The sequence below is a fragment of the Gavialis gangeticus genome, unplaced genomic scaffold, assembly GCF_001723915.1.
Source record: "Gavialis gangeticus isolate Ggan-Ray unplaced genomic scaffold, GavGan_comp1, whole genome shotgun sequence".
In the NCBI taxonomy this organism is placed as follows: Eukaryota; Metazoa; Chordata; order Crocodylia; family Gavialidae; genus Gavialis; species Gavialis gangeticus.
In genome coordinates this window covers 64,551,400-64,563,409 of record NW_017729004.1, presented here as the reverse complement: position 1 = coordinate 64,563,409, position 12,010 = coordinate 64,551,400, and the positions used below count along the sequence as shown (strand labels likewise).

Below are 12,010 nucleotides of genomic sequence, written 5' to 3'. Positions count from 1 at the left end.
ATATATATATATATATATATATATATATATATATATTCCTTTCTTTTAAATAATTTACTAAATCCTCAATCGAGCATAAATTCATCTCAGCTTTCCTAGATTCTCAGTAAGGTAGGCTATGCAGGTGGGACCGGTCATAGCTTCCATGTTAACAATTGCATCTTTTATTTTAGCTTGGCTTGGAAAAAACATGGCAGATGAATACCTCTTGTGTGGTAGAATGTCCTGTTAATTGTCAGCTCTCTGACTGGTCTCCATGGTCTGAATGCTCTCAAACATGTGGCCTTACAGGTTAGTTACCATTCTTGGAATATCTTCAGGGCAAATATCTTTCAGTCTGTGTTTAGTTTTGTTTTGTTTTAAAACATCCAAAGCTCACACCAGTTTGCCAGGAAGGTCTGCCACTGAACATAGAAACGAGATGTGGTGAATGACATATGAGACTATCATGAGACATTGGTCATTCTTAGCATGTTAGATACAGATGGGGACATTTTCATGTTCCAGTAATGGTGGGGGGGAGAGAGGGAGGGTGGGTTACCATATTTCATGGTGTATAGGTCAACACGGTGTATCAAAAGAGTTAGGATTTTTATAGATTGGGTGTATAAATCAACCTAACTTTTTGGATCAGAAATATGGAGTTGACTTATACCAGCTCCTGTGCACCCTCACTGCAGGCAGGACACCCAGGGGTGGACATGTGTGAAACCAGTGCCACAAGAGGGGCCAGGGCTGGGCTTGGTGCTTGGCTGGTGCAGGCCAGACTGTGCTGCTCACAGGGGCTGGGCTCAGCACTCGACTGGTGCAGCCCAGGCAGCGCTGCTTGCAGGGGCCAGGGCTGGCACGGCCTGGGCCAAGCCAGCCAAGCCCTGTCCCTGTGAGAAGTGCGAAAGAGGTGGGCCAGGCAGGCTGCACTCCTTGCCAGCGCATGCAAGTAGGGAGCAGGGAGACAGCTAGCTCCAATGCACTCAGTTTCCCCCAGTGACATCCAAGTGCCAGCAGAACCACATGCCACAGGGCAGCAGTACCAGCATGGGCCATGAACGCCTGCTGCAGCTGTGCAACATAGAGGGGAGTTTGTGGGGAGCCCCCACACCCCCCACCTTCCTTCACACCCCACACCATATGCATCCACACCCTCACCCTGCCCACTTGAGCTCCACACTCCCACCACCCCCCTAACCATGGGCTTAGCACTCCTGCCAGCCTCAGCACCATGCTGTGTGCTGCAGCTCCCCTGTCCCTGCCTCTTCCCTACCTGATGCCACAAGCGCTTCAGCTGGGAGACAAAGAGCTGCTAGATGCCAGGGAAGCTGAGTACCCTGGTGGCTGCAGCAGTGGCAGCAGCAGCCCTGCCTGGAAGCTGCATGCGGACTGAGCTGGGCCATGTATACAGTGTATAAGTCGAGGTAGAAATGTAAGGATCAATATTTGGGCTTCAAGCCTCAACTTATATTCCATGAAATATGATGGCTGCATCACTTCAATTAATATTAACAACAAAAATATTAAATGTATTGTGTCAGATTCTTGGAAGTTTAACCCCCCATAATGCATATACATGGTCACATGCATGTGCACCCATGTCCAATTTCTGGAAATGTAGGTAGTCCCAAACCTTTTACTAAGGGGATGTTAGACTCTGTGGAATATGGAGGGTAGCAGACCCTTCTCTCTGTTTTATCCCCAACAGTTTAGTGGTTTGGGCATTTGCCTAGGAAATGAGAGACCTAGGTTCTAGTTCCCCTTGCCTGGAGGGTATTTGGACTTGCCATCCCAACACAGCACTCTAACCACCATGCCACAAGTCGCACATTATACTAGATTCCCTTTCCAGCACTCCTTTTTAAAGTTGGCATGCTGGTCAGTCAAAAGAGAGGTGAGTTGGGCCAGGAGGAAACAAAAAAGGTAAAGGGTATATGGCTCACTGAGATGGCTGCTGGTCTGGAAAAGAGAGGGCCTGGGTTCTAGCCAAACCCTTGCTCCTACTGAGAGAGAGATACTTGCCCACTGTGCTGCCTCTGTCCACTTTTCCAATGACTATATTAAATGCAAGAGATGGTGGCTTAGCTTCAAAAGGAGCACTAGAGCTGACTCTGAATAATGCCTGACTTGTTCTATTGTGATTTTAGTACTGTGTTAGGAAATCACATAGAGGTAGGTTCAAACTCCTTCTGGGCAAGGGAGTCTATAACTGGGCTCTTCTACTTCCCAGACAAGTGACTAGTTAGAGCTAAAACCTGGGAAGGCCATCCTCCTCTACCATTTTGCTTTAGGGATTTGCATCCTGGTACATGTGTTCATATTTGCCTATGTGTGCAGGGTAACATGTCCAGGAACAGAATTGCAACCTGCATGTGAGTATTAAAACTACCACGTAGATACTCAAAGGGCCTTGCCACACATTCAAAGTAAAGCTGGACAGAAACCAGCTATAAAGTTTTACGTATTTTCACTCAGTAACTTTGTGCCTGGTTGGCTCTTTTTATAGCTGGATGGACATTTTTATGGCATGATAACTACTTAGTGTGTGCGACCAGTCTAAGTTTATGGTGCAGTTAACCAGTTAATTGTGTAATGTGTGCCAGGGGCCAAAGGTAAACAGAATCCCACCCTTGGTATCCCACATAAGGGATTGGGATGCATTTGTGCTAAGCAGTGTCCAAACATATAAAAGATTATTTCTGCCTCTGAGGTAAGAATACTCATGGGTGATATCTTCTATTGGACCAATGATATGGTTGGGATAGACATAGGCAAGATTTGCGTATCATATTATGTTCCTCAGGCCTCTCTGAGACATGTAGGCCTAAAATGTAAGTCTAAAAGCAGAATGCAATTACAACTATGAAGTTGTTCTGTTACTACAGTCAATAGCTTGCTGCTGTAGTATTTGATTATTTATAAGCATTCATTGGTCCTCATCACTTTTATATCTGAATCCTTTGCACATAAATTACAGGATATCCAATTGGAGAATTCTTAGTTGCTTAGATAGAAACAAGATGATTTCAAGATGGAAATCCAAGGCCAGATTTTCCAAAGTACTAAGCACTCCTGTTCTCTTATGAAATTCTGCCCTCAGGCTTTCAGGGTGCCTATACACGAGTAGCAAGGCTGCTCTGACATGCTGGAATTCCAGTTGCTGCGCAATTGCTGTGCTCCAGCAGCCTCCTGCATCTCATGTATCAGTGTCCCTGCACTTAAAAATGGCAGTGGGAGCACTTGAAATAAAACTCATCGAACAAGCTTTAGTCAAGCATCCCCACCACAGTTTTTAAATGAAGGGGTGCTGATACATGAGATGTGGCTGTGCTTTAATTAGAGTGGCTCCCAGAGTCACTTAGTTTCATGTTCAACATTGTTCATGTAAATGTACAGTTAAATGTGCTTTAAAACAGCAATATTTGAAGATATCCCTTGAAGTGCCAGTGTTTTTATGACATTATGATTTTCTTTTGGTCTGAAATGCTTCTGTCCTCTGAGAATTCTGCATTACGATAATACCCAGGGAAACAAAGACCAAAAGTGGCAAGCTCCCTCTGTTTGCTGAACTCAGGCAACTAGCATCTTGTGAATTGAAAGTACTTCTAGATTAAATGCAATGAAAATGTAGTGAACTAAGAGTCTTAATAATTCCATTCTAGCAACAGAACTCCAGATATATGAAATTTTAGTTTCCCATGTTTCAGTAGAGATCCCATGAACAAAATAGTAAATCAAAAAGTGGTACCTTTTGTTTTTCCTCGTGCATCTGAATAATAAATTATTATTATTGCTACCGCTGCTACTCTGTTATAACAACACATAATCAAACCTAATCGACGATTGTATTGTATTACACCCAGTACATACCAATAACGATGTAGATAGTACATATCCAAGGAAACCTAAAAATCCACCTAACGGACATGAGACAACAGGTTTGCTCTATAGTCCACTTTGTCAGAAGTATAGTAACAGTAAATTGTACTCATAGTTTTTTAGGGATTGAAACAGACAAATAAATATATCCACTTCAAAGTTGCTTATATCACTCTCTCTTCTTTAAAGGAAAGATGATACGAAGAAGAACAGTAAATCAGCCTTTCCAGGGTGATGGGAGGCCTTGTCCTTCTCAGATGGAGCAATTCAAACCCTGTCCAGTAAAGCCTTGTTACCGATGGCAGTACGGCCAGTGGGCTGAGTGCAAAGTTGAGGTAAAAGTTGTAATGAACATTAGATGTTACTCTGTTCTCTGCATTCAGGGATGTTGGTGATGTGCACATATAACTTTATAGAATGGTTAACTATTGTATGCAGTATCTGTGTATCCAAGAACATAACAAAGGTTGTCACTTTTAGCATTGATATTTTTCTATAGCTGACCGTATTATTCTAAGACAGACGTAAACGGTGATATCTGAGCTATAATTCCATAGTAAAATAACTGGTCGGCACCTACCTATGTAAGAGAGTGCCTTAATCCAGAAAATATTTTTGTATATGATATTATGACGTGTGGTTAACAGATGTGCTCGAGTTCTCTGTAACAGTACTGTGGCTCTGAGATTCACTTCCATGAAATGTTGGGAAGACAATCTTTTTGTTAGGGACTTGGTGGTGGGTTCCGGGTGAAATATGGTACTTTTCTTTTGTTTGATTTACTGAATGGCTAAAATAATCCTTCTGCAGGTGACTTTTTAAATTCTGTCCAGTGGTTATTCATCATTAGGACTATTATTTTTAATTGTCAGAGCAGTCAAAATATGGCAGCATAGGTGTTTGTTTTGTTTTTGTCTTTTTGACACCCACTGAGGGTCCCTCTAGAATGATTAGGGATTGTTCATAGAATCAGAGAAAAATAGGGTTGGAAGCAACCACAGGAGGTCACCTCATAGCAGGATCATCTCTGACTATCCTAGGCAAGTGTTTGTCTAACCTGCTCTTAAAAACTTCCAAGGATAGAGTTCCACAAAGTCTGAGTAGCCTATTCCAAAGCTTAACCATTCTCATGAGAAATATGCAACCTAAATCTCACCTGCTGTGATTTAAGGACATTATTCCTAGTCCTGTTCCCTTCATCCATAGAAAAAAGTCTATCTCCATCCTCTTTATAGCCTCCCTTCAGGTATTTCAGAACTGCTCTCCAATTCCCCTTCCCGCCTCCCATCCCCAGTCTTCTCTTTTCCAGATGAAATAACCTGTTCTTTCAGCCTTTCTTCATGACATGTTTCCCAAACTTCTAATTATTTTTGTCACTCTCCACTGAACTCTTTCTCATTTACCCACATCTTCCTTGAAGTGAGGAGCCCAAAACTGGATACAGCACTCCAGATGAGGCCTCACCAGTACTAAATAGAGTAGAAGAACGACTTTCATTGAGTTACAAGTGACACTTATAAATACAGCCCAGTATGCTCCTGGTCTTTTTTCCAACAAGATCACATTGTTGGCTCATATTCAGTATGCAGTCCACTGTAATCCCACATCCTTTTCTGCAGTGTTGCAGCACAGCCAGTCAGGCCCCAGTCTGTTTGTGCTCATGCAATAGTTCCCTTCGAAGTGCAGGATTTTACATTTGTTCATGTAGAATTTCATTTGATTGATTTCAGACTATTTCTCCAGTGCATTAAGATCATTATGAAACCTAACCCTACCCTTCAAAAGGCACCTATAAATGTGGTGGAGCTCTGCTCTGACATGTGCTAATTGGCACATGTTGGAGCACTTGATTTATCAACTCTGCTTCAAGTCTGCTGATGTGTGCTAATTAGCATGCTCCAGCAGCCTCCTTGTCACATGTATTCGGCGTCCCTGCATTTCAAAATGGCAGCTAGGGGCATTTTAACTAAAGCTCATTTAATAAGCTTTAGTTAAAACACCCCTCCACCCTGGAGCACGTGTATAGATGCCCTAAGAGCCTATAACTCCACCCAACTTGCTATCTCCTGAAAAGTTGATAAGCGTGTACTTAATCCTATCCTCCAGATCAGTAATAAAGATGTTAAACACACTAGACCGAGAACAGGCACCTGGAAAGCCCTACCTCCTCACAACTAAACATTGAGCCATTTTTGACAGCTCTTTGAACATAATGATCACTCATGGGTCAGGCTGAGTTGAGCCACCCAGGAGGTCATACCATGATGGGTCACCAAAGGGATCATGCTGAGTCTGCCTGAGTTATGAATTCACCTTATAATACTTTCATCTAGGCTTTATTATTTTAGCTTATAATGAGAATGCCAAAAATATTGTTGAATTCGAGGCATATCATACCCACTGGTCTTCTCTCATCCACAGAGCCTGTTACCTTGTCATAGCAAGAATTCAGGTTGGTTGGGCATGAATTGCTCTTGATGAATCCATGTGGGCTGTTCTTTGATCACTTTGTTTTCCTCCAGGTCCTTAGAAACAGATTCCTTGATAACCTTCTCTATGGCTTTTCCTCTTTGCAAAAGTGCAAAATCCATGGGTTTTTCCATTAACATGAAAAATGCACATTTTCTTTGGGTAAAGGGAGGAATCCCTGTTTTTCTGTGGGAAATGGGAAACCCTGCTTATCTCCTCTCCTATCTCTGCTGCTAACTGGTCTTGTAAGTTGATAGCTGACATTATTTGTGAAGGTATTAAATACTTCAGCTTTCTTTGCATCATCTATTACTAGATTGCCCTCTGCATTTACTAAGGTACCTACATTTTCCTTGGCCTTCCTTTTTTGTCTGACATACTTGTAAAACCTTTCTATTGCCTTGCTAGTTTTCATCTCAAAGTACTCCTGTGTCAAGCACTGTATGCTACAGGATGTAAATCAGCTTATTTTCCAAATCTTTGGCATAAAACAATGATTGATTATTGCTACTTTATCAGAATAAGTATTGATGGTGTAACCAATGAAGGCTAGCTTTTTCTGTTCAACATTTCTATTTCTTTCCTCCTCAGGATGCTCAGTGTGGAGAGGGGACAAGAATCCGGAACATTTCCTGTGTGGTTTATGATGGATCCACTGAAGATATTGGTAAAGTAGTGGATGAGGAGTTTTGTGGAGAAATAGAGCCTATTATTGATGGCCATAAGAAGATGGTACTTGAAGAAGCTTGCACCGTTCCTTGTCCAGGTAACATGCTTATTCAGATAAAGGTAGTTGCATGTCAGGCTGGTTAAGATAAGGTGTTATATACAACTGAAAACAAAGATAAATGATCAGCCACAAGCTATTAAGTATCTTCTACATATTTATATAGCACTGACCCATCAAACTTAAAGAAATACTTTTCAGTAGGAATTTTTTAATAGTGACTGGACATTCCTACCTTGCGATTCTAATACAAATGTAGTGACTAGAGAAAAGCAATGCTCAGGCCCCATCTAAATGTTACACTTAAGGTGTGATTAACCAGTTAATTATGTTTAGGTTGTGACCCAGCTACACATTCAACCAATTAGTGGGGTGATAAAATAGCACTAAAATACAAAGTTATTCCACTAAAAATGTGTAATAACTATGTAGTTTGTTCTTATCACAACATTCATTGAATGTGTGGCCAGGGGTCTTCCTGGGGCTGAGAACCCCTCAGTTGATGGGACCCCCAGTCCTGCAGCTGACAAGGCTCAGAGTAGCGGCAGCATTCCTGGTTGCGCCCCCCCCAATACGCCCCCCATGAGCCTTATCAGCTGTGGAGCTCACGGGGGGGGGGAGGGGAAGAAGCCTGTGAGCTTCATCAGCTGCAGGGCTTGCAGTGGGGACAGCCTGGAGAACACTGCCCAAGGGTTCAAATTGCACTTTCACTCTTGGGGTAGTCTGGAAAAAAATTAAACTGGTTCATTGATTAACAAGTCCACCTAAGTGAAGGAGCAATCCAGTCAGAGACCTCCCCCCCGCCAGGTTATGATTTTCAATTCTTACAGGGGGGCTCTTGTCTCATGGTGGGGTCAGCCCCACCCTCCAAGTTCCCCTTTAATTTGCACCCCCACTGTGATCCTCCTTAGCTGTCAGGCTCCTAGCAGGGGCAGCACAGGGATTGCTGTGAGCTTCATCAGCTCTCAGCCACAGTGGTGCACCACCTGCTACCAGCCCTGTAGCTGACAAGGCTCACAGTAGCAGCAGCATTCCAAGGCCAAACAGCTGATCCAGCATCAGATCCAATCATCCTTATTGCTAGTGCAGGTGGATCGGATGCTGGAGTTACCAATCACGTCTCCCTACCAATCATGTCACACATGCATGAATACCATTTGTTCAGTAGGGAAAACTGAATTAAGAAGAATAGATGATAACAGCTTTTAAAGATGAATTGCAAAGGTTTTGCTGAAAATTAAACACTTGTCTATATGATGTAAAAAGGAAAAGGAAAAAAGTATGTAACTGTTTGAGTTCTACTATATATGTATCTCTTAAAAAAAACATACTTTTTTGCAACTGCTAAAATAAGGCTGTAGACACAGAAAACACAAGCATCCCCAATATCACTGATTGGGAACCAATTTCCAATTGCCTGTGAAGTGCTGTGGCTCTGATGCTAGGGAGTGATAATGACCCCACAGCCCATCATGCCTCGCAATGGTCTAGCTGGGGGTGGGTGCTTGTAATCACAGTTTGAGAGTTCCCAGAGGTAGGTGACCTGTGGTTGAGGGAGTTTTCACTTTTCTACAATCCCTTCTTTTCCAAACATGAGTCCCATACATTTTAATTGTCTGCAATTGACTGAAGTTTTCCAAGTGCTGCCTGACATAGGGAGGGGTAGGGTGGGGGGCTAGGCTTGGACCCACATTTTTGGGTTTCCAGTTGCTGGAGGGAGGGCATAATTAGAGCATGTGGTCAAATAGAGAGTAAGGACACAGCTGGATGTTAGAGAGCTTTTACTGAACAAGCAGCATAAGGGAACTCATTGATTTAAAAAAAAGTGCCAACAAAAGGGAACAAAGAGGGCAACAGAGTTCTTGCTACATATCAAAGCAGTCAGTCCAGCAGTGGGGGGAAAGGGGAGAGTGAGGAGCAAGGCAGTTTGGGATGTCTGGAGAACCAACCAAACCTGTGTCATGGAAGTCTTCATGTCCACATATAATCACTGACCCAGTGCACTGGGAACCTGTTCAAAAGAGATTTTCCAGTATTTTTTTAACCATTTCCGGTAGCTTTAAACCTGTTTGTATGTCTGTCCATTTCAGGTTTAAACCATATCAAAACTGTTCTAAGTGTTTCTAAGGGAGCTTCTGGAGGGGCTGGACATTTTTAAGTCAGCCGGCCCGGATGAGCTTCACCCTAGAGTCCTGAAGGAACTCGCTGGGGTCATTGCAAGTCCCCTGGCGCGGCTTTATGAACACTCGTGGTGCTCTGGAGAGGTGCCGGAGGACTGGAAGAGGGCCAACGTGGTTCCCATCTTCAAAAAGGGGAGGAAAGAGGACCCGGGGAACTACAGGCCAGTCAGCCTTACCTCGATCCTGGGCAAGCTGTTCGAGAAAATTATTCTGGCACACATCCAGGAGGGGCCAGCAGGGAACTGCATGCTCAGGGGCAACCAGCACGGGTTCATCAGCGGCAGGTCCTGTCAGACCAACCTGGTGGCCTTTTACGACCAGGTCACTAAATCATTGGATGCAGGGGTGGCAGTGGATATAGTTTTCCTAGACTTCAGGAAGGCTTTTGATACTGTCTCTCACCCCATTCTCATTAGGAAGCTGGGGGACTGTGGCGTAGACACCCATACAGTCCAATGGGTCGCCAACTGGTTAGAGAGTCGCACCCAGAGGGTGGTAGTGGATGGGTCCTTCTCGACCTGGAAGGACGTGGGAAGTGGGGTCCCACAGGGCTCGGTCCTTGGGCCCGCCCTGTTCAACATCTTCATCAGTGATTTGGATGAGGGGGTGCAAAGCACCCTGTTCAAGTTTGCTGATGACACTAAGATGTGGGGGGATGTGGGCACAATAGAGGGGAGCAACAGGCTACAGTTGGACCTAGATAGGTTACAAGGATGGGCGGAGGAGAACAGGATGGGGTTTAACACAGACAAGTGTAAGGTGATGCACCTGGGGAGGAACAATCGGCACCATACATACAGGCTGGGGAACTCCCCTCTTGTCAGCACGGAGGTGGAAAAGGATCTGGGAGTCATTATTGACTCCAAGATGAACATGAGTCGGCAATGTGGGGAGGCGGCTAGGAAGGCCAACTGCACCTTGTCGTGCATCCACAGATGCATCTCGAGCAGGTCCAAGGAGGTGATCCTCCCCCTCTATGCGGCACTGGTCAGGCCGCAGCTGGAGTACTGCGTCCAGTTCTGGGCGCCACACTTTAAGAGGGATGTGGACAGCATGGAGAGGGTCCAGAGGAGGGCCACTCGTATGATCAAGGGACAGCAGGGTAGGTCCTATGAGGAAAGGTTGCGGGACCTGAACCTGTTCAGCCTTCAAAAGAGAAGGCTGAGGGGGGATCTTGTGGCCTGTTATAAACTGGTTAGGGGGGATCAGCAGGCGCTGGGGGAGTCCCTGTTCCCCCGAGCGCTGCAAGGAGTGACCAGGAACAATGGTCACAAGCTGGCGGAGGGAAGGTTTAAGTTGGACATCAGGAGGCGCTACTTCACGGTCAGGGCGGCTAGAGTCTGGAACCAGCTTCCAAGTGAGGTGGTGCAGGCTCCCACCCTGGGGGTTTTTAAGAGGAGGTTGGATGACCACCTTACTGGGGTCATTTGACCCCAGTGCTCTTTGTGCCATGGCAGGGGGTCGGACTAGATGATCTGCTCAGGTCCCTTCCAACCCTAGAAACTATGAAACTATGTTATACGTGTCCTTGCCCTAACACTTTTATTTATAAATAGAACCTTTCATCATATAAAGGATCATACAAATGGCAAATCCCATTCACTTGAAAGAGCTATGGAAGGATACCCCTGCAAATGGTTGACATATATCACACTACACAGTAGTGGACCATGGAGATATTTTGCCCAAAGACATTACAAGTTTCATGGAACTTTATTGACTATGCAGAGTAGAGAGAGCTGTGATTTCCCAAATGCAGTGATATTTTAGTTAATCCTATGTTTTGTCTTTACATATTTTCACTTTCTTGTAGAAAATCAGAAAACTAAGGTGATCTAAGATTTGTTAATCATATTTTTAAGAAAAATATCAATTCTTGGTTGGTTTTTAAACTGCTGAGCAACAACCTTTGCTCAAGCCATCTCATGTTTAGCCAATGAGGATAACTGCCCTGTGGCGAATGTGCTAATGATACACTATAACTAATGTTTCCAAAAACAAACTATTTGCCCTCCTATTATCTGTGTGTCACTTCTTCAATAATGTATTTCTTTATATGATTTTCTAATGTGGGCAAATAAAAGTCCTTCATTAATCAGGCATCTGGTTAACACAATGATGATTATAGTTGATATCAGCAAATTTAAGGTAACATGAATTTTTAATTACCCTCTTGCTGAAATAATTAAAGTTGAAGATGTTCATTCAGTCCTTCTTTGTATATTTTAGTTTTCTAGTTACCTTTTACACAGAATGATTAGAAAAATTTCTTTATACCATGACTCAGATTGTCATTGACTGTAAAGCCAATAAGTAGGCTACTGAGATTTTATTCTTTTGTCTTGAAGTATTGGATAACATTCTTCAGATTCCTCTTATCATAGAACTCACAGGTCACATAATCCATTCACTTCCGAACAAAGAATGTTCCCTGCAGTTTGGTCATTTCCTCAATGCTTTTATGTGATAACAGTCTGTTTATTAAACCAGTACAGACTATGAAACAATTTGTTATCTTAGCAACTAGCAAGATATGTTCTTTCCAAGCCAAGAAGAGGTAAAAGCTATCCTACAGATCATGTTTACATCACAATTAAGATGGAACATACATTACCTCTCATTTTTTGAAAGCTAAATCATTGGATGTAATATTAATCAGAGGCCCAAAATTAGGGTGACATATTAATACTACAAACTCTTGGAATGCATTAGCATAAATAAGAATTTGTGTCACCTTAAATTTCCTGATAAATCATTTCTGCTGGAT

At 43.4% G+C, this 12,010-nt stretch overlaps 1 protein-coding gene across 2 annotated transcripts in view; it reads left to right on the top strand.

Moving 5' to 3' along the window:
• Nucleotides 1-12,010, top strand: part of THSD7A (thrombospondin type 1 domain containing 7A) — a 686,730-nt gene that overhangs the window by 652,719 nt on the left and 22,001 nt on the right. For both annotated transcript variants that reach the window (XM_019508490.1, XM_019508491.1), the window contains 3 exons: nt 174-291; nt 4,057-4,202; nt 6,928-7,102. In XM_019508490.1, the coding sequence (XP_019364035.1) occupies nt 174-291; nt 4,057-4,202; nt 6,928-7,102 (439 nt within the window). The remainder of the gene's footprint in view (nt 1-173; nt 292-4,056; nt 4,203-6,927; nt 7,103-12,010) is intronic.